Source organism: Hemiscyllium ocellatum, chromosome 50 (genome assembly GCF_020745735.1).
Source record: "Hemiscyllium ocellatum isolate sHemOce1 chromosome 50, sHemOce1.pat.X.cur, whole genome shotgun sequence".
In the NCBI taxonomy this organism is placed as follows: domain Eukaryota; kingdom Metazoa; phylum Chordata; class Chondrichthyes; order Orectolobiformes; family Hemiscylliidae; genus Hemiscyllium; species Hemiscyllium ocellatum.
The window spans coordinates 425,860-449,481 of NC_083450.1; the positions used below are offsets into that span (position 1 = coordinate 425,860).

The 23,622-nt window shown below is 43.2% G+C and overlaps 1 protein-coding gene across 1 annotated transcript in view; it reads right to left on the reverse strand.

Annotated features, from left to right (window-relative positions):
* Positions 1-7,226: 7,226 nt before the first annotated feature.
* The window catches only part of mtx1b (metaxin 1b), a 29,422-nt gene continuing 13,026 nt past the window's right edge, over positions 7,227-23,622 (reverse strand). Inside the window, exons 2-8 of the mRNA XM_060820564.1 lie at positions 15,022-15,091; positions 13,017-13,093; positions 10,625-10,717; positions 9,977-10,159; positions 9,676-9,752; positions 8,764-8,921; positions 7,227-8,522 (exon numbers count right to left, since the gene is read on the reverse strand). Coding sequence (XP_060676547.1) covers positions 8,299-8,522; positions 8,764-8,921; positions 9,676-9,752; positions 9,977-10,159; positions 10,625-10,717; positions 13,017-13,093; positions 15,022-15,091 — 882 coding nt within the window. The 3' untranslated portion in view covers positions 7,227-8,298. The remainder of the gene's footprint in view (positions 8,523-8,763; positions 8,922-9,675; positions 9,753-9,976; positions 10,160-10,624; positions 10,718-13,016; positions 13,094-15,021; positions 15,092-23,622) is intronic.

Consider the following 23,622-nt stretch of genomic DNA (forward strand, 5'->3'; position numbering starts at 1 on the left):
TACACATTTGCTGCCAAACTGGCTGAGTATTTTGCTGCACCTTTTTTCTTCTAAACTTCACATTTCCAGCATCTACAAGATTTTGCTTTCATTTGAGAAAATGTAACCATTTTGATCCCTCACATTACTTATTTTACAAATTGCAATGTAGTAAGCCCATTGAAATTATATGAAATGTTGATACTATGAAATGTTTGTGGGCAGCACGGTGGCACAGTGGTTAGCACTGCTGCCTCACAGCTCCAGAGACCCGGGTTCAATTCCCACATCAGGCGACTGACTGTGTGGAGTTTCCTCCCACAGTCCAAAGATGTGCAGGTCAGGTGAATTGGCCATGCTAAATTGCCTGTAGTGTTATGTGAAGGGGTAAGTGTAGGGGTATGGGTGGGTTGCGCTTCGGTGGGTCGGTGTGGACTGGTTGGGCCGAAGGGCCTGTTTCCACACTGTAAGTAATCTAATCTAATGTAATCTAATCTAAAACACACAAAACATCCAAAGAATAACTGGATAAACACAGAAGTTAATAAATGCAGGGCTCTATGCACAGAGTGGGAGAAATGGAATTAAGCGGTAGATCTACCAGAGAACCATCAGAGTCATAATTCAGGTGTAGTTATTATGATGCTTTGTGCCCTCAGAGGACTCTTCACCTTCCCGGACTGGAGCACAAGATTCTAGGCTGACCATGACAGTCCAATGGAGTACCTAGTGAATGTGTGGAGACATCTTTTAGATGAGACCTTAAATAGAGGCAAGTTCCTGACCAATATTACTCCTCTAAACAACATTATTTGGAAAGGCAAGGACTGATTAGGAATAGTCAACATTGCTTTGTGTGTGGGAAATCACGTCTCACAAACTTTATTGAGTTTTTTGAATTAGTAACAAAGAGGATTGAAAAGGGTAGAGTGGTAGATGTGATCTATATGGACTTCAGTAAGGCATTCGACAAGGCTCCCCATGGGAATCTGGTTAGCAAAGTTAGATCTCATGGAATACAGGGAGAACTAGCCTTTGGATGTAGAACTGGCTCAAAGGTAGAAGACAGAGGGTGGTGGTGGAGGGTTGTTTTCAGACAGGGGGCCTGTGACCAGTGGAATGCCACAAGGGTTGGTGCAGGATCCTCTGCTTTTCGTCATTTATATAAAAATGGATGTGAGCATAAGAGGTATAGTTAGTAAGTTTGCAGACGGCATAAAAATTGGAGGTGTAGTGGACAGGGAAGAGAGTTACCTCAGATTACAACAGGATCTTGATCAGATGGACCAATGGGCTGAGAAGTGGCAGATGGAGTTTAATTCAGATAAATGCAAGGTGGTGCATTTTGGGAAAGCAAATCTTAGCATGACTTATACACTTAATGGTAAGGTCCTTGGGAGTGTTGCTGAACAAAGAGACCTGGGAGTGCAGGTTCACAGCTCCTTGAAAGTGGAGTCGCAGGTAGATAGGATAGTGAAGGTGGTGTTTGGTATGCTTTCCTTTATTGATCTGAGTATTGCATACAGGAGTTGGGAGTCATGTTGCAGCTGTACAGGACATTGATTAGGCCACTGTTGGAATATTGTGTGGAATTCTGGTCTCCTTCCTATCAGAAAGATGTTGTGAAAGTTGGATGGCTTTGGAAAAGGTTTACAAGAATGTTGCTAGAGTTGGAGGATTTGAGCTATATGGAGAGGTTGAATAGGCTAGAGCTGTTTTCCCTGGAGCATCAGAGGCTTGAGGGGTGACCTTATAGAGTTTATAAAATTATGAGGGGCATAAATAAAGTCATTTCCCTGGGGTCGGGGATTCCAGAACTTGAGGGCATAGGTTTAGGGGGGTGAGACAGCAAAGATATAAAAGGGACCTAAGTGGTAACTTTATTACGCAGAGGGTGATACGTGTTGGAATAAGCTGCCAGAAGAAGTGGTGGAGGCTGGTACAATTGCAATATTTAAAGGCATCAGGAAGGGTTTAGAGGGGTCTGGGTACTGGCAGGTGGGATGAGATTGAGTTGGGATATCTGGTTGGCATGGACAAGTTGGACCGAAGGGTCTGTTTCTGTGCTGTACATCTCTGTGACTCTATTACAAAGCAGATTATATGCTCATGACCATATTGTTTTTTGTGGAATATTTCTGTGCATGAATTGAGTGTCTTGTGTCCTACGTTGAATTATCCTTCAAAATGTGTCTGCAATTTTCTTTCCTATTTATAGAATCAGTCATGTTAGCAATTTCTGCAAGAACCAAAAAACTTTTCTCCAGAATTGTAGTGTTTTTCAAAAGACAGGCTTCAGATTGTTGAAAGGAGAAGGTGCATTTATTGTAACTTTCTTTCAGTTTACTGTCTTGAATTTGTGTTCCATACAGCTTTCTTGGTTAGATTAATGATAGCACAGGTCTGATCTCAGGCAGACACAAAATGTTCACTGCTGTAATAGTTCAGACCCCCAACAGGTGGTAGTGTGATCCAAAGCTGTTTGCTGTCTTCAAACAGCTGACAAATATGGACAATAACTGAATTTGGCCAATCACCCGTCATCTCCCCAGAATCCTGTGTGATTATCCTGCATTTGAAAAAGCAACAATTCCCTTTTGAAAGTCTTAATTGAACTTACCTCTATCAACCTTCTTGCACAGTATATTCCACATCCTCAGCATCAGTCACTGTATGAACAATCTGCACACACCTAGCAGAGGCTGAACAATAGTTAAGCAATAAGACTTCAGATTATCTCAAGTTAACTCTGTGGGAGGGAATGCAGGGGTCAAGGTTCGAGATTGGATATTTGGCTTGTGAGCCTGAGGCAGGGTCTGAACACATGCCATGTGTCCTTTACTTGACATATACTGTATGTGCTCACATTGATCTCTGTGAAAGAGGAAGGAATAGACAGAAGGCTAGGTCTCTTGTGCCATAGTGTAGTGTCCATACCTCTAGACTAGAAGACTAGGGTTTAAGTCCCACCTTATCCAGAAGTCTGTCCCAACATCTCTGAACAGGTTGATAGAAAATATTCAATAGTGGAAGCTACAACCAGAGACAAGTCATTTATGGAGTCAGATATTACGAGGGGGCATAGCTTTAAATTAAGGGGTGGTAGGTATAGGACAGATGTTAGGGGTAGATTCTTTACTCCGCGAGTCGTGAGTTCATGGAATGCCCTGCCAGTAGCAGTGGTGGACTCTCCCTCTTTATGGGCATTTAAATGGGCATTGGATAGGCATATGGAGGATAGTGGGCTAGTGTAGGTTAGGTGGGCTTGGATCGTCGCAACATCGAGGGCCGAAGGGCCTGTACTGCGCTTTATTTTTCTATGTTCTATTTGAACAAAGCTCTCCCTCAGAGTAGACATGAGCAACCCATGAAGTTCACCCTCAGCTAGGAACGTGACATTTATGATGACAAAGTGCTAATATAATCTGTGGTTTATGGAAGTATCGTATCTCGCCAAAATACCCTTCAGTTATTAATTTTGTGCCAAGTGCTCTTCCTGTGGTCAGGAACAGGACTCCCGGAGGTATGTTGCCTCCCCAGTGCCAGGGTCCGGGATTCTGAAGGGGGAGGGTGAGCAGCCAGAAATCGTGGTACATATTGCCACCAATGTCAGGAAAGGGATTGAGGATCTGAAAAGTAACTACAGAGAGTTAGGTTGGAAGTTGAAGAGCAGGACAAGTAGAATAGTGACCTCAGGTTTCCTACCGGTGCCACGAGATAGATAGTAAGGTGAGGAACAGTCAGCAAATGCAGCTTAACACATCGCTGCGAGGCTGGTGCAGAAGGGAGGGTTTCAGGTACCTAGACCATTGGGGTACCTTCTAGGGAATGTGGGACCTATACATGCACCTCAACTGGAGGGATAAACGTGTCCTGGGTGCGAGATTTGCTCGTGTGATTCAGGAGGGTTTAAACTAGTTTGGCAGGAGGGTGGGAATCAGAGCCACATATCTGAGAAGGGGACAGTTGCAGATGGGAAAGTGACAGGATGTATTGAATCTATCAGGAGGGTTTCTCACACGATGAAACAAAGGGATCGTTTAAAGTGTGTCTGCTTGAATGCAAGGAGTGTCCGAAAGGGTGACTAACTTAGAGCATAGGTCAGTACTTGGGGCTGCGATGTTGTGGCCATAACGGAGACGTGGGTTTCACGGGGCCAGGAATGGTTGCTTGATGTTCCAGGGTTGAGAACGTTTAAAAAGAAGAGGGGGTGTAGTATTGCTAATCAGAGAGTGTATTACAGCTACAGAAGCAAAGGTTGTTGAGGAAGGTTTGTCTACTGAGTCAAATGGGTGGAAGTTAGGAACAGCAAGGGAACAGCCACCGCGTTGGGGGTTTTCTACAGACCACCTAATAGCAGGAGCGAGATTGAAGATCTCATAGGCGCGCAAATTCTGGAAAAATACAAAAGTAGCAGGGTGGTTGTTATGGGTGATTTCAACTTTCCCAATATCGACTGGAGCCTCCTAAGTGCAGATGGTTTGGATGGAGCTGTTTCTGTCAGGTGTGTTTAGGAGGGTTTCCTTAGTATGTAGGCAGACCAATGAGGGAAGAAGCCATTTTGGACTTGAAGGTAGGCAACCAGCCAGGACAGATGTCAGATCTCGTAGTGGGAAAGCACTTTGGTGACAGTGATCACAACTGCCTCACATTTAGCATTGCCTTGGAGAGTGAGTGAAAGGAGCAGTTACCGAGGGAAGATATTTAATTGGGGAAAAGGAAATCATGATGCTATCAGACAGGAGTTGGGAAGTACAGACTGGGAGAAATTGTTCCACAGAAAGGGCACATCAGACATGTGGAGACCATTTAAGGAGCAGTTGTTGCTATTGATGCACGAATTTGTTCCTCAGACAGGTAAGAAGGGGTAAGATTGAGGAACCTTGGATGACGATAACAGAGGAGCTTGTCAAAAGGAAGAAGCAAGAATCTAGCACAGCTTTAGAGGATTACAGGCTTGCTAGAAAAGAGCTCAGAAATGGACTGAGGAGAGCCAGGAGGGGCATGAAAAAGGCTTGGCAAGGAGGATTAGGGAGAACCCAAAGGCATTTTCCTCCTACGTGAGGAATAAGAGAATGATCAGGGAGAAGGTAGGGATAGCGAAGGGAACCTGTGCATGGAGTTTGAGCAGATAGGGGAAGCCCTAAATGAGTTTTTTGCTTCAGTTTTCAACAAGGAAAGGGACCTTGTGAATGAAAATTTAGAGGAGCTGGATAGTCTTGACCAGATAAAGATTGATGAAGTTGACGTGCTGGAAATTTTGGAAAACATTAAGATAGATAAGTCCCCAGGGCCAGATCAGATTTATCCTAGGCTGCTCCCAGGAAGCGATAAAGGAGGTTACTAAACCACTGTTGAGGATATTTGCCTCCTCACTCTCCACGGGAGTCGTGCCAGAGGATAGGAAGGAGGCAAATGTTGTTCCTCTTTTCAAGAAGAGTATTAGGGAAATCCCTGGCAATTACAGACCAGTCAGTCTTAAGTCTGTGGTCAGCAAAGCTTTGGAAAGAATTCTGAGGGATAGGATTTGTGGCTATTTGGCAAAGCATAGTGTGATTAAAGGCAGTCAGCATGGCTTTGTGAGGGGCAGGTCATGCCTCACAAATCTTATTTAGTTCTTTGAGGGGTCAAGACAGGTCGACGAAAGTCGAGCAGTGGATGTGGTATATTTGGACTTCAGCGAGGCATTTGATAAGGTTCCCCTTGGTAGGTTCATTCATAAAGTCAGGAAGTATGGGATACAGGGAGATTTGGCTGTCTGGATTCAGAATTGGCTGACTGACAGAAGGCAGAGAGTGGTTGTAGATGGAAAGTATTCTGCCTGGGGGACAGTGTTGAGTGGGGTCCCACACGGCTCTGTTCTTGGGCCTCTGCTCTTTGTAGTTTTTATAAAGGACTTGGATGAGGAGGTTATGGGGTGGGTTAGTAAATTTGCAGATAACACAAAGGTTGAAAGTGCTGTCGATAGTATAGAGGGCTATTGCAGGCTGCAGAGCTGGGCTGAGAAATGGCAGATAGAGTTCACCCTGGATAAATGCGAAGTGATGCATTTTGGAAGGTTGAACTCAAATGCTGAATATAGGATTAAAGACTGTGTGGCAGTATGGAGGAACAGAGGGATCTGGGTGTGCAAGTACATAGATCCCTCAAAGTTGCCACCCAAGTGGATAGGGTTGTTAAGAAAGCATATGGTGTTTTAGCTATCATTAACAGGGGGATCGAGTTTATGAGCCACGAGGTTTTGCTCCAGCTCTACAAGTCCCTGGTGAGACCACACGTGGAATATTGTGTCCAGTTCTGGTCGCCCTACTATAGGAAAGATACAGAATCTTTGGAAAGGGTGCAAAGGTTTACCAGGATGCTGCCTGGACTAGAGCGCTTGCCTTATGAAGAGAGGTTGAATATGCTTGAACTTTTCTCTCTGGAGAGGAGACCTGATCGTGGTATACAAGATAATGAGAGGAATAGATAGAGTCAATAGCCAGAGACTTTTCCCCAGGGCAGGATTGACTGGTACAAGAAGTCATAGTTTGAAGATACTAGGAGGAAGGTATAAAGGAGACGTCAGAGGTAGGTTCTAAATGCAGAGAGTTGTGAATGCATGGAATGTGTTGCCAGCTGTGCTGATGGAAGCAGAGTCATTAGGGACATTTAAGCGACTGCTGGATATGCACAGGATAGCAGTGAGTTGAGGGGTGTGTAGGTTGTTATTATATTTTACATTAGGATTAAACCTCGCAACATTGTGGGCCAAAGGGCGTGTTCTGTGCTGAATTTTTCTATATTCTATTCTAAATTTTAGGTCCTTGTTTCCCAAATAGGATTTACTTTTGTAAGGTTGTAATGCTGTAAGTAGAACCTCCCACCAGCAGTGGTGCCATATCACTGTAGAAACTAATCCATTCTCCTCAATAAATGAAAGTAGTTTGTGTGACCTTAGTGACAAGCAATGTTCACAGAATAGTGGAGTATATTTAAATTGCAGAACAAAGCAAAGGCCAACAGTAGCTGCTGCAGCTACTTGTCAGCTTTGTGTCTCATTCCTGAAGGGCTCATGCCCAAAACGTCAATTCTCCTGCTCCTTGGATGCTGCCTGATCTGCTGTGCTTTTCCAGCAAAACATTTTCAGCTTTGTGTCTCAGTCCATTGGAGAGGTGCAGAGAAGCGCTGAACAGTACATTTTCTAGAACTCTCAACATCTGCACACTTATGATCATGAAAATAAAAGGATGCTTTTAGCTACAATCTGCTTTTCATCATTCAATTTATTCATTGGTCAAAACTGTTACATTTTCCACAGTTTAAAATGTAACTTTGTCCCTGAAAAGTAGACAATAGAATAACAACAGCTATCCTCTAATATTAGAGAACTGGCACCAATTCTGTCAGTGAATGAAAGAATATTTCTACATCAGACACCACTGAGGTGCTAAATTTCACATGAAAATGACAGCCAACTGTGGCTGACTGGGTTCTTATTTTATTTGGTCAGAGTAAGTCTGAGCAGCAAGCACATCCATCTGAACCATTGTCCAGTAACTCCTGCTCATAGGTACTGGTGAAGAAATGTTTAAAACTGCTGTTCATGCCAACTTTCCACACACAGCTCTTAGACCTTTCTCTCTTCACATATTATCATTACATCACATGAGCAGAACAGATACAAACGTTGACTAACGAATAATAAACTGGCCAAGGTGCAAAGAAACCCGGACCAGGACAAAAAAAATGATCTTACTTGGAAGTCTGTACTGAGAAGGGAATATACAGGTCGGTACAAGATTCCAAATCCAGGCAGAACAGGTACAGCCCAAACTAAAACCCTTTGAGTTAATGAGCATCAGATGGAGATTTTATTTCAGTCTTACAAGAATTTGTACTTATTCTTATGAAAGTTTCTCAGTTTCAAATAAAATCTTGACTTTGAATTGCATGGTATTTGATTCCTGGCTTCCAACCTCAATAACATATTATTTTAATACTAGACATGAATTATCAAAGAAATGAGACACTGTCCCTGTCATCACACTGTTACAGTGGACGCTACATTCAGAGCACCCACTACACTGACAAAATAGGACCGCAATATATCATTTCTTTTGGCCCTGTCCTATGGCCAGGGCCTTAAACCCTGCACCATACTGCATCTTCAAATTTTACAAAATACAACCAATAACAATGCTCAAATCTATTGTCAGGCTGGACATCTGTTACTTGACGGGATGTTCCCACTTACTGCCAGCACTCCCAACTCCTCCTCCTCTTCCACCACCACCCATGCCCTTCACTCTATTACTGCCCCCTGACCCCCTCAGACCCTCACTGTCCCTCATCAACATCATCATCTTCCAGAGGGGAGGACTGCCTTAATGCATTATGTGTTGATACCCGATGGATGGAGAGAATTCCACTGAGAAAAGCATAACCAATCATGGCAGAGAGCCCCACCAGCACCGAGAGGATCTGATTGCGTCTCTTGTGGGGATCCTCATCAGAATCCGATGAGTTATTCCGGGGAACTTTCTTGGAGCTACGTTCAGTGTCTGAAACAAAACCAGGAATATAGTATAAACAAGGATTGGGAAGAAAGTGTGTACATTGCTGCCAAGCCTCAGACTGTTCTTGAGATACTTTTCCCAATCGATGAATGACTTTGACATAAAGTTAGTACTATTATACAGGCAAATATAGAGGCAAATTTATGCATTGCAAAATCCCACAAATAAAAACCAAAATGATTGGCTATAGGCCAAGGGAGGGTCAGCAAAGTTTGTCCCAGATTACCTGAACCGTCATTTGGAAAATAAAGACCAAGGATGGACGTGCAGAGTGCGCAAAGGTTGTCAAGTGAGCGCAGATGTTGATGCAGTTTACTGTTGGGTAGTTTTGCCTTCAGAATTGGTGCCAAATGTCCAAATACAATGGCATCTAAGGAGCTGGGTCTAAAGCAGAAGGAGACACATCATTAAACACAGCAAACCTGACGAAGGTAAGACTGCTTGGAAATAACACTCATTGCATCCAACACAAACTCCTGTTCCAGAGCATAATGTGACTTTTCATCAACTGAGTAAGTGCTCTGCCAGCAAGGCCACAGTATACAGATCTCAGTTGTGCTCATTGGTGGGTGTCTGCAGAATGTGTGTTTGTTTTACTCATTCATGGAACATGAGCTTTGCTGCGAAGGCTACAAATTTATTGCCCATCCCCAGTTACCATTGAGGAGATTGTGATGAGTTACCTTTACTCAATCCACATGGGGAAGATAGAACTTAAACATAGATTTAGGGAGCTTCAGAATTTTTACCCAGTCACAATGGAGGAATGATGACATATTTACAAGTCAAAGTTCAGTGAGAAACAGCATCTTGAGGAGAGGAAACCTAAACCCCTAGTGAGAGTCAGCCCCTTCAGGAGAGGGAGATGGACCCTGTACCCCAATGGGAGGGGGACCCAATACTTGAGAGTCAGTACCTTCAGCAGATGGAGGAGGACCTTCTATTACCCATGTGGACATGATTGTCTGGCCAATGGTCAACAAAGCCAAAAATTCCTGCCCGTTTCACCTGTCTCCTGGGTCCAGCTGTGGCCAGGCGCCCACTTGTTTGCTCCAGTTTGCTTTTAACATCACAGTCACCAATAATGAAAAATAATGGACCCTTCACTTTCACGGCAGAGAAAGAACAAACAACTTACGAGTCTCCAAAAAAGAATTTATGTGACCCTAGCCTCTGGGACAGTAGCGTCAGGCACTCACGGGCCTCTTTGTAGATCTGAAAGTAAGCAAATATTCAGAGTTTGCAGCTTTTGGCATTCTTGAATTCCCCACATACCATTCAGAATGACACATTAAAGACTCCTGTGCTTATTCTTGGAGATCAAACATCTCGTGTAGTAATTGAAAATTATGATTTCTTCAAGGAAACATTCTACTTAGAAACCTGCTAAATTGTAAATTCTCTGAATTAGAGTAGCCAAGGTGCTGGAATAACTCTACCTCAGTCTCGGCTTCCTCCTCGTTGTCATGCCACTGGCCACCCCGGATCAAGCGAAGACGCTCCAGGAAGCGTGTGTGCATCCGGTTTGGGAGGAAAAAGTTCAGTGGAAATGGTATTGTCTCTCCATACCAGGGCCTTGTGAATGATACATAATTCTTGGAGTCAACCCAAAACATGTAGATCTGAGGAAAGACAAGACAGTAAGTTGAAACAGGAGTTAAAGGAGGAGGCGATGGCTGAGTGGTATTATCACTGGACTATTAATCCAGAGACTACATGTGACTAATATTCTGGAGATGCAGATTAGAATCCCATCATGATCGACTGTGAAATTTGAATTCAATAGAAATCTGGAATTAAGAATCTAATGATGACAATGAATCGATTGCTGGCTGTCAAAACAAACCATCTTTTGTTCTTTAGGGCAGGAAACTGCTATCCATATCAGGTCTGGCTTACATGTGACTCCAGACTCTTAGCAATGTGGTTGACTCCTAACTGGCCTCTGGACAATTGGAGATGGGAAATAAATGCTAGGCTTGCCAGTGATGCCCTGATCCTAATAATTAATTTTTAAAAACTCAGCATGGAATATCCCAGACAAATAGGACGACACTGTTAACAAAGCAAAAGAAAGCAGCACTCACCAGTGCAGGTAGTAACTTCTCTTCTATCAGAGAGGCAAAGGCAAGTGTGTCAGCCGCCTGCGTTGCTGAGAGCCCGTAGTCAGCATTGTACTTCTAAGAAGAGAAATGTAATGTTGGTAAGCAGCTGTTCAGCAGCAATATTTCAACAGAAACCATATGGATGTCCAAAGGGAAGGAGTTATGAGCTGAATATATATAATACTTTTATACACAATAATGACAGCTGGAAGTGAGTTACAGCCTGCATTATAAACAAGGGCTTGGGACAGTTCACATGTAGAATACATATACTTGGGAAGAGAAGTTTTGTACAACACAACTCATTAGATACTTTTAATTTGCCAACATTGAAACTATAACTTTAGCAACTGTAAAGTTAAAAAAGTTCAGGTTTGACCCAAAAGCAAAATGTGCAAGATTATCTCCTTGTTTCTGACATCAATCAATTTTCATCATGAACTAAAATTTGGAAATATTTAGTAATGATGGAATATCCTATGGAAGGGATCACATTCCATGCCAGTTTGAGTAAATAAGAGGTGGCTATAGTTAGTAGTACTACACCAGGTTTACTAGGCCTCAGGTGATGAGAGTGAATTGCAGGAAATACAGACCTGCATCATACAGGCCAGATTAGACTAGACAACCCGGGCTCCAGACCAGTCTGTCCTGATTCTCAGCCAGGATGAGTTGACGAACATTTTTACTCTCCTTTCTCAGTATCGCCTGTTGCTGCTGCTGCACGTGACCATGAGAGAATTATCTACGTGTAGTGTGCAGCCTTCACACATTCCCAGTTATGTTTTCCACTCAGAGATTTGGACTTCTTTCATGTAAAGTGCTTGACTGAACAATTTTCACTGCGGGCTTTAACTTTCTCAGTAAAAGGTTACAGAATTCTCCAACAATCCTTCCACCTGAGGAATACAATCACATCTTTATATAGTCCAGAAGATCCTAAGACATGGGAGCAGAGTAGGCTATCCATTCCATCATGTCTGCACCGCCATTCAATGAGATCACAGCTGATCTTCAATTCCTAACCTTTCCACCAGAATGCTTTACTTACTCACTGATTGAGTGTATTCACAGCTGAAACTGAAAATATTTTAATGACCTAGCTTCGGCAGCCCTCGAATAAAGAAACATCTCCATCAGTCTTAAATGGGCGACCTCCTTTACTAATTGACTTTCAACAGTAGCATAAACATGGGAGCAACTCACCAACTCGCCCATTGGTGAGAGCAACAAACAGCATTTCCCAACACTTCAAGCCTAATCCAGGAAAATGACTCAAACAGAAAGCAGTTTCTCAAGCTGATGGCTGAACTTGTACACTTCCTTCGGTATTGCTGAGTTTACTGTAACCTCTCAATATTGCAATCAATTCTGAGGGGAGAAAGTGAAGACTGCAGATGCTGGAGATCAGAGCTGAAAATGTGGTGCTGGAAAAACACAGCTGGCCAGGCAACATCCAAGGAGCAGGAGAATTGACGTTTTCCAGCAACACATTTTCAGCATAAATTCTGAGGGTACAACATTTGGCACTGATACCCCTACACAGCTGTTCAACTAACCAGGATTCCACATTATCAAGCTTAGAAACACAGATTCTCCAAACCAGAAAAACATGACAGGATACATCAATCTAAGTATCCATGTTCTTCTTCTGAAGGTTCGGGAGTCAGGATGCCAACTTGCGATCGTTTCAGAGAACATCTTTGGGACACCTGCACCAATCAACCCCCACCACCCAGTGACTGAACACTTCAAATTCCCCTGCCATTCCACCAATACTTCAGGTCCTGAGCCTCCTCCATCACCAAACCCTAACCCCTGACGCCTGAAGGAAGAACTCCTCATCTTCCGCCTTGGGACCCTGCAACCACACAAGATCAATGTGGATTTCACCATTTTCGTCAATTCACCTTATCCCAGTCCCAAGCCTCCAACTCGGCACCGCCCTCTTGACCTGTCCATCTTCCTTCCCACCTATCCAGTCCACCCTTCTCTCCAACCAATCATCTTCACCCCCACCTTTATCCATTCATCACATTCCCAGCTACCTTACCCCCAGCCCCACATCACCGGCCCACAGGCTCATGCCCAAAATATCGATTCTCCTGCTCCTTGGATGCTGCCTGGCCAGCTGTGTTTTTCCAGCACCACACTCTCGACTCTGATCTCCAGCATGTGCAGGCCTCACTTTCTCTCATCTGTGATACTAGTCAAAACCACATTCATTAATATTTAAAGCTTTTTAAACTTTAAGTGAACAAAATGTTTCTTTGGGCTTTTACACTTGGTAAAACAATTCAAATCTGTCTAGCAATATCATAACACAAAATATCAACTCCAACCAGAAAGAACTTCCACAAAAATAGTAGTGTACCTGTTTCCTGAGGTAGGTAAGGATCTGGAGAGGCTGTGACACAACATCTTTCTCAGTCTTCAGTGCTGGCAAAACTCCTGGCGATAAAATAAAAGAAACAGATTCATTTCCCACACACCATTCTTAGAAAAGCTGTCACCATGTCAAAAAACTGCACAGTTGCTAAAAACCCCTCACCCAAGGGGAGGATTACTCTTCAAGCTAAAGTCTGGATAGAGAGAAGGTTAAAAGGATTAATTGCAAAGAATCAGAGTCTAGCCAAATCCTGACCTCCAGCCAATACATTCCAACAGGCTGAGGTTGCCCTTGTTAACATGAGGCACTGAGCCAATTATGGCTGAAATCTAGGGTTAATGCTGAGACCTGACCACAATGGAAAATGGTGGTGGTTGTTGGAGATCAGTTACCTTAGTCTGAGAACATTGTTGCAGCAATTCCTCAGCATAGATATTTTATAATAAACCTGTTTAAATGTATTATTAGACACCTCTGAAGCAAGATGGGACATCAACCCAGGCTTCCTGATTCAGAGGTAGGGACACTACCACTGCACCCTGAGGACCAACAATGTTCAGATGTTTAATCAATTTTTTTTTGTCAATTATTTTTAGATTCTTGATTGTAGAGTAAAATGGGAAAAGAACTGGTTTGAAAACCAATGATTGCTGCATTTTAAAAAAAAAACAGGTTAGCTGCTGCTCATTGTAAGTGCTGTTTACACAGCTGTTGGTTCAAGCAATGTGGAAGTCTAGTTAGAGACTAGCTGGAACTAGGGAGAGATAGGCCAACAGCATGTATCTGATTGGCCACTGTTTCACAACCAATTATCAAAGGCAAAAGCCTCTGCCTGACAATTATGATGTGACTGGTTCTCAGGCAGCGGAACAGCTTGGGGATGTGAATATTCAGGACAGAAACTACTGGATTTCTGGAAGGAAAGGAGCTATTTTATCTCTGCACTATAAAGTTTATCCAGCCTGAAGTTGACCAGTTTATTTCCCCTGTTGCAGAGACCTTTACAGGTGTGAACCAGTCACCCTGTGCCTCCTACAAACAAGTGAACATCCCTGGAGAAGGGAGACTGAGAAGCAGCATTCCGATTAAGGGGATTATCTCAGCAAACCCAGTGGACAGGACCCACTGAACTGTCTTCCCAGTCTTTCCAACTACCCATAACACCCCATTATTTCTGTGTCTGTCTGTATCTGTGTATTGAGGGGCAGCTTTAGAGTTTAACAAGTACAGTTATATGTCAATGGTTTAAATTAGGGAGTTGTTCATACTTCTCAAAATCTTTAACTTTTGTAATAACTCCGAGAATAGCGGGGCTTGATTTCCAGTACATTGTCCCAGTGAGGGGTGACACCTTCCACTCATCACAATGTCAGATGTAGGCATGTTTTCTGATCATTGTAGAAGATCAAGCCAATAGAAATGGTACAGAACCTTGGAAATGTAATGTGCAGTTTCAGAAAGAGGATACTTGTACAAACAGATTTAAATTCTGAAACATGTTGCACAGACTAAGCTCATATTTGGATGAGTGAATAGAGATATTTCAGGTGATGAAAGAATTGGGCTGGGTACATAGAGAGGAAGTCTCTTCCGGGAAGTGACCAAAGAGGGGCAATACTGTAATTTTTCAATTTAGGATGAAGATTTTCAAGGTTCACTCTGCATGACCAAGTTAACAGAAAACATGGATCAGGTTTCAAGGTTCATCCTTCATGATTTCAACACCTCTCAAATCTCTGTCTTCTTCTCTGAGGAGAAGGCAGCCTTCCCAGTGTACCCTCTCTGCTCTGGAACCATTTAGATCAATATCTTCCACACCCTGTTTAACACATTATCAACAGTAATGGAACGAAGATAGGGTTCACCTACATATTGATCATCATCTATCTTACAGATTAGTTCCAGTTTAAGGAGCTGAATAGCTTCCTCCTAGAGATCAAGCCTGCACTCGTAGTGACACGAACAAATCCAGTTTGCTGAATAATCTTACCCGAGGGACTCCTCCAGGGATTGCTGAGTTTGTGCACTCTGACAGGGGCTCCTGAAAACCGTGCATAGGCCTGACAAGGAAAAAAAAAATTCCCTTAAGCAAACATTAGACACTTTTGAAGTCTTTCACAAAGGTTAGCATTTTAACGTGAAGGTTTAGAAAGGCTAGACAGTCCTAGAGCAGGTACAGAACAGGACTAGATCCAGTTAAACTGAAAGTAAAGTTCCTTCATCATTGCTGCCATCAAACATTCCTAGGACCGGTGTAGAATGGGCTTAGCAGTACAGTAAAGCTCACTCTACCCTTTTAAACTGAACGTAAAACTCCTCAACACTGTCCTCATCAAAAGTCTAAGAACAAGTACAGCATGAGATTAGATAAAAGTCCCTCTCTGTTCTTTTAAACTGAAAGTAAACCTCCCTGAAAGTAAAACTCCCTGACACTGTCCTCATCAAACACTCCCAGGACAGGGACGGCAAAGGGTTAAATACACAGCAAAGCTCCCTTTAAATTTTCTAATTGAAAGTGAACCTTTTTTAAACTGAAAATAAAATTCTCTCTACACTGTTCCCATCCAACACTCCCAGGGAAAAAGCCAAATTCTACGCTGTATTCCTGAAGACCTCCGTAAATGACAGCACCTCAACCTGAAATGGGAGAGGGAATCTCTCTCTTCCAGAGTGGAAATATCTGTTTCTCTGCCTCAGGAAAGGTCATCAGTCTCACCAGATCCAAACAACAGCAGCAGGAATATTCCAAGCTCTCACTTGCTTCAAACTGTTTACAATGAATAATATTGAAATGTAATCCGAGCACAAAGATATGTCACAGCCTAGTGATGAACTCCAGTTGTCTGAGACAACCTTCAGTCCTGTATCCACAGTCATTCAGGCTGGTCAAACAGAACGGCAACACTGTAGGCCACCCTCAGGCTGATGTAAAGCTGCACTAATTCCATTCCTTGGTCACTGTGCTTTTTGGGAACACACTAAGTTTTAAGGCCACAAGAAATAGGAAGAGGAGTCGGCCATTTGGCTCTCTGAGCCTGCTCCACCATTCAAAAGGATCATGGCTTATCTTACATTCTTCATGTCCACTTTACTGCCTTTTCCCTGTAAACCTTGATGTCCTTACTGATCAAGAATCTATCTCATCCTTAAATATATACAAGTTCTCCGTCCCCACAGCTCTCCATAAGGAAAGAAATTCCTCCTTATCTCAGTTTTAAATTTATTTTGAGACTATGCCCTACAATCTTAGACTCTGAGAACAGATTTGCACAGGCTATCTTCTAGCTGCAGTTACAGGACAGATATCAGTCCAAAAACGTGCAGCTTCGGTGAAGTGGACGTACTAAATTGCCCATAGTGTTAGGTGCAGGGGTAAATGTAGGGGAATGGGTCTGGGTGGGTGCGCTTCAGCGGGTCAATGTGGACTTGTTGGGCCGAAGGGCCTGTTTCCACACTGTAAGTAATCTAATCAAATGGGTCTTTGGACTTAATACAATAGCAATCAATGCTGTTTAGTACAGTATCGTCCAAAAGAGCAGACGGACAGCCATTTGTAAACATTGCCTGTGGCTGCTCGATGGGGCAGTGTAGGGAAACAGTGTTCAGCTATTTCACAAACATGAACTTCGCAATACAACACTCAAGGCTCCCTCTGGGTCTTTTGCCAGTCCGTTCAGTCTGCCGAGGTACCCGGCAACTAAAGCTTCACATTTACTGAGGGCTGACTGCAGCAGCTGGCTAGTGGACTGCAGCTTTACTGTAACTCTTTCAGGAAAAATAGCAGGGGGCCAAACCTGAATTCCATCCAAACACTGAGAACAGATGATGTAATGGAATCAAAGTGAGACAGGGACGTGCAGCCCAAACCTCACAGGCATGATATGTGGAAAATATAACTGAACCACAAAATATTCATCCTGTTTATTCACTCATGGTAAAAAAAAACCTGACCACAACACACACAACTGACGCAGCTTCTCCCTCATAAACTGATCTAAGAGACAAAGCTGACATTCAGGAATGCTCACATGTTAAAGGTACCAAACAATCAGAACAGAAAAGGACCAGGGGATACACAAAGTGAAATGCTGAAATATGGCACTATATCAAATTACTTGATTACATTCCAGACTGTAACCTACTTCTGGGTATCGATGATGAATATAAACCACACCGACCCCTTGAGAACATTCCAGCCTCTGTCTCAATCCCAGGTATCAGTTATGTATATAAATCACTGAGACACCTCGATTATATTTCAGCCTGTAATTCACTCCAGGGTATCAGTTATGTATGTTAACCACTCACACCTCTGAGTAGCACGATGGCTCAGTGGTAAACACTGCTGCTTCATAGCGCCAAGGACCCAGGTTAAATTTCAGGCTCGAGCAACTGTCTGTGTGGAGTTTGCACATTCTCCCTGGGTGTGCGTGGGTTTCCTGTGGGTGCTCCAGTTTCCTCCCACAATCCAAAGATGTCCAGGTTAGATGGCTTGGCTTGCAAAATTGCCCATAGTCTCTAGGGATATGTCGGTTAGGTGGTTTAGTCATGGGAAATGTAGGCTAAGGGTGAGGATGGATAGGATACTGTTCAAAGGGTTGGTGTGGACTCAGAAGACCAAATGACCTGGTTCCACACTGTAAGGATTTTGTGATTACATTCCAGCCTGTGGCTCAATCCCAGGTGTCAGTTATGTACAAGAATCACTTCGACCTTTCATGTAAATTCCAGCCTGGGACTCAGTCCCAGGATTCAGTTGTCATCATAGGATTATAGAATCCCTACAGTATGGAAACAGGCCCTTCGGCCCAACAAGACCATACCAACTTTCTAAAGAGTAGCCCACCCAGACCCATTCCCGTGTCCTATTATCCTATGTTTACCCCTGAATAATGCATTTATTTAAATAAATCACTGAGATCCCTCGATTACATTACAGCCTGGAACACACTCCCAGGTATCAGTTATTATTAATATAAATCCCCAGTCCCAATCTGAGAGACCCCAGTCTGTAACTCCCACCCGGGTATCTATTATTATTTATATAAACCCCCACCCCCCAAGTGTGTAACTCCCACCCGGGTATCTGTTATTATTTATATAAACCCCCACCCCCCCAAGTGTGTAACTCCCTCCCGGGTATCTGTTATTATTGATATAAACACCCCCCAGTGTGTAACTCCCACCCGGGTTTCTGTTATTATTTATATAAAGCCCCTCCCAGTCTGTAACTCCCTCCCGGATATCTGTTATTATTTATATAAACACCCACAGTCTGTAACTCCCTCCCGGGTATCTGTTATTATTTATATAAACACCCACAGTCTGTAACTCCCTCCCGGGTATCTGTTATTATTCATATAAACCCCCACAGTCTGTAACTCCCTCCCGGGTATCTGTTAGTATTTATATAAACCCCCCACAGTGTGTAACTCCCTCCCGGGTATCTGTTATTATTTATATAAATCCCCACAGTGTGTAACTCCCTCCCGGGTATCTGTTATTATTTATATAAACCCCCACCCTCCCCAAGTATGTAACTCCCTCCCGGGTATCTGTTATTATTTATATAAAACCCCACAGTGTGTAACTCCCTCCCGGGTTTCTGTTATTATTTATATAAACCCCCACCCTCCCCCCCAAAGTATGTAACTCCCTCCCGGGTATCTGTTATTATTTATATAAATCCCCACAGTGTGTAACTCCCTCCCGGGTATCTGTTATTATTTATATAAACCCCCACCCTCCCCCCCAAGTATGTAACTCCCTCCCGGGTATCTGTTATTATTTATATAAAACCCCACAGTGTGTAACTCCCTCCCGGGTTTCTGTTATTATTTATATAAACCCCCACCCTCCCCCCCCAAGTATGTAACTCCCTCCCGGGTATCTGTTATTATTTATATAAAACCCACCAGTCTGTAACTCTCGCCCGCGTATCTGTTATTATTTATATAAATCCCCCCAGTGTGTAACTCCCTCCCGGGTATCTGTTATTATTTATATAAACCCCCACAGTCTGTAACTCCCCCCGGATATCTGTTATTATTTATATAAACCCCCCCAGTCTGTAACTCCCTCCCGGGTATCTGTTATTAATTATATAAAAACCCCCAGTCTGTAACTCTCTCCCGGGTATCTGTTATTATTTATATAAACCCCCCCAATATGTAACTCCCTCCCGGTATCTGTTATTATTTATATAAAACCCCCCAGTCTGTAACTCCCTCCCGGGTATCTGTTATTATTTATATAAACCCCCCCAATATGTAACTCCCTCCCGGGTATCTGTTATTATTTATATAAACCCCCCCAATATGTAACTCCCTCCCGGGTTTCTGTTATTATTTATATAAACCCCACCCTCCCCCCCAAGTATGTAACTCCCTCCCGGGTATCTGTTATTATTTATATAAAACCCACCAGTCTGTAACTCCCGCCAGCGTATCTGTTATTATTTATATAAATCACCCCAGTGTGTAACTCCCTCCCGGGTATCTGTTATTATTTATATAAACACCCACAGTCTGTAACTCCCCCCGGGTATCTGTTATTATTTATATAAACCCCCCCAGTCTGTAACTCCCTCCCGGGTATCTGTTATTATTTATATAAACCCCCCCAATATGTAACTCCCTCCCGGTATCTGTTATTATTTATATAAAACCCCCCAGTCTGTAACTCCCTCCCGGGTATCTGTTATTATTTATATAAACCCCCACAGTGTGTAACTCCCTCCCGGGTATCTGTTATTATTTATATAAACCCCCCCAATATGTAACTCCCTCCCGGTATCTGTTATTATTTATATAAAACCCCCCAGTCTGTAACTCCCTCCCGGGTATCTGTTATTATTTATATAAACCCCCGCAATATGTAACTCCCTCCCGGGTATCTGTTATTATTTATATAAACACCCACAGTCTGTAACTCCCTCCCGGGTATCTGTTATTATTCATATAAACCCCCACAGTCTGTAACTCCCGCCCGCGTATCTGTTATTATTTATATAAATCCCCCCAGTGTGTAACTCCCTCCCGGGTATCTGTTATTATTTATATAAACCCCCACAGTCTGTAACTCCCTCCCGGGTATCTGTTATTAATTATATAAAAACCCCCAGTCTGTAACTCGCTCCCGGGTATCTGTTATTATTTATATAAACCCCCACAGTCTGTAACTCCCTCCCGGGTATCTGTTATTATTTATATAAACCCCCACAGTCTGTAACTCCGCCCCGGGTATCTGTTATTATTGATATAAACACCCCCCAGTGTGTAACTCCCACCCGGGTTTCTGTTATTATTTATATAAAGCCCCTCCCAGTCTGTAACTCCCTCCCGGGTATCTGTTATTATTTATATAAACCCGCCCCCCCCCCGCCAAAGTGTGTAACTCCCTCCCGGGTATCTGTTATTATTTATATAAACCCCCACCCTCACCCCCAAGTGTGTAACTCCCTCCCGGGTATCTGTTATTATTTATATAAACCCCCACAGTCTGTAACTCCCTCCCGGGTATCTGTTATTATTTATATAAACCCCCACAGTCTGTAACTCCCTCCCGGGTATCTGTTATTATTTATATAAACCCCACAGTCTGTAACTCCCTCCCGGGTATCTGTTTTTATTTATATAAACCCCCCACAGTGTGTAACTCCCTCCCGGGTATCTGTTATTATTTATATAAAACCCCCCAGTCTGTAACTCCCTCCCGGGTCTGTTATTATTTATATAAAACCCCCCAGTCTGCAACTCACTCCCGGGTATCTGTTAATATTTATATAAACCCCCACCATGTGTAACTACCTCCCGGGTATCTGTTATTATTTATATCAACCCCCCCCAATATGTAACTCCCTCCCGGGTTTCTGTTATTATTCATATAAACCCCCACAGTCTGTAACTCCCTCCCAGGTATCTGTTATTATTTAGATAAACTCCCCCAGTGTGTAACTCCCTCCCGGGTATCTGTTATTATTTATATAAACTCCCCCCAGTGTGTAACTCCCTCCGAGGTATCTGTGATTATTTATATACACCCCCACAGTCTGTAACTCCCTCCCAGATATCTGTTATTATTTATATAAACTCCCCCCAACAGTCTGTAACTCCCTCCCGGGTTTCTGTTATTATTCATATAAACCCCCACAGTCTGTAACTCCCTCCCGGGTATCTGTTATTATTTATATAAACCCCCACAGTCTGTAACTCCCTCCCGGGTATCTGTTATTATTTATATAAACCCCCACAGTCTGTAACTCCCTCCCGGGTATCTGTTATTATTTATATAAACCCCCACAGTCTGTAACTCCCTCCCGGGTATCTGTTATTATTTGTATAAACCCCCCCAGTGTATAACTCCCTCCCGGGTATCTGTTATTATTCATATAAACCCCCACAGTCTGTAACTCCCTCCCGGGTATCTGTTATTATTTATATAACTCCCCCAGTGTGTAACTCCCTCCCGGGTATCTGTTAATATTTATATAAACTCCCCCAGTCTGTAACTCCCTCCCGGGTATCTGTTATTATTTATATAAACCCCCCAGTGTGTAACTCCCTCCCGGGTATCTGTTATTATTTGTATAAACCCCCCAAGTGTGTAACTCCCTCCCAGGTATCTGTTATTATTTGTATAAACCCCCCCAGGGTATAACTCCCTCCCGGGTATCTGTTATTATTTATATAAACCCCCAGAGTCTGTACCTCCCTCCCGGGTATCTGTTATTATTTATATAAAACCCCCCAGTCTGTAACTCCCTCCCGGGTATCTGTTATTATTTATATAAACCCCCCCCCCAGTCTGTAACCCCCTCCCGGGTATCTATTATTATTTACATAAACCCCAACAGTGTGTAACTCCCTCCCGGGTATCTGTTATTATTTATATAAAACCCCCCAGTCCATAACTCCCTCCCGGGTATCTGTTATTATTTATCTAAACCCCCCCACTGTCTAACTCCCTCCCGGGTATCTGTTATTATTTATAAAAAAACCCACAGTCTGTAACTCCCTCCCGGGAATCTGTTATTAATTGTATGAACTCCCCCAGTGTGTAACTCACTCCCGGGTATCTGTTATTATTTATGTAAACCCCTACAGTCTGTAACTCCCTCCCGGGTGTCTGTTATTATTAATATAAACTCCCCCCCCTCCCAGTGTGTAACTCCCTCCTGGGTATCTGTTATTATTTATATGAACCCACCCACTCCAATTGTGTAACTCCCTCCCAGGTATCGGTTGTTATTTATTAAAAACCCCCGCCCCCCCCCCCCAAGTCTGTAACTCCCTCCCGGGTATCTGTTATTATTTATATAAAACCCCCCAGTCTGTAACTCCCTCCCGGGTATCTATTATTATTTATATAAACCCCCACAGTGTGTAACCCTCTCCTGGGTATCTATTATTATTTATATAAAACCCCCCAGTGTGTAACTCCCGCCCGGGTATCTGTTATTATTCATATAAACCCCCACAGTCTGTAACTCCCTCCCGGGTATCTGTTATTATTTATATAAACCCCCCCAGTGTGTAACTCCCTCCCGGGTATCTGTTATTATTTATATAAACCCCCCCAGTGTGTAACTCCCTCCCGGGTATCTGTTATTATTTATATAAAACCCCCCAGTCTGTAACGCCCTCCCGGGTATCTATTATTATTTATAGAAACCCCCCCCAGTGTGAAACTCCCTCCCGGGTATCTGTTATTATTTATATAAACCCCCACAGTCTGTAACTCCCTCCCGGGTATCTGTTATTATTTATATAAATCCCCCCAGTGTGTAACACCCTCCCGCGTATCTGTTATTATTTATATAACTCCCCCAGTGTGTAACTCCCTCCCGGGTATCTGTTATTATTTATATAAACTCCCCCAGTCTGTAACTCCCTCCCGGGTATCTGTTATTATTTATATAAACCCCCCCAGTATGTAACTCCCTCCCGGGTATCTGTTATTATTTGTATAAACCCCCCCAGTGTATAACTCCCTCCCGAGTATCTGGTATTATTCATATAAACCCCCACAGTCTGTAACTCCCTCCCGGGTGTCTGTTATTATTTATATAAACCCCCACAGTCTGTAACTCCCTCCCGGGTATCTGTTATTATTTATATAAACCCCCCCCCCAGTCTGTAACCCCCTCCCGGGTATCTGTTATTATTTATATAAACCCCCCCAGTCTGTAACTCCCTCCCGGGTATCTGTTATTATTTATATGAACCCCCACAGTCAATAACTCCCTCCCGGGTATCTGTTATTATTTGTATAAACACCCCCAGTGTGTAACTCCCTCCCGGGTATCTGGTATTATTCATATAAACCCCCACAGTCTGTAACTCCCTCCCGGGTGTCTGTTATTACTTATATAAAACCGCACAGTCTGTAACTCCCTCCCGGGTATCTGTTATTATTTATATAAACCCCACCCAGTCTGTAACTCCCTCCCGGGTATCTGTTATTATTTATATAAACCCCACAGTCTGTAACTCCCTCCCGGGTATCTGTTATTATTTGTATAAACCCCCCCCCAGTGTGAAACTCCCTCCCGGGTTTCTGTTATTATTTATAAAAAAACCCAGAGTCTGTA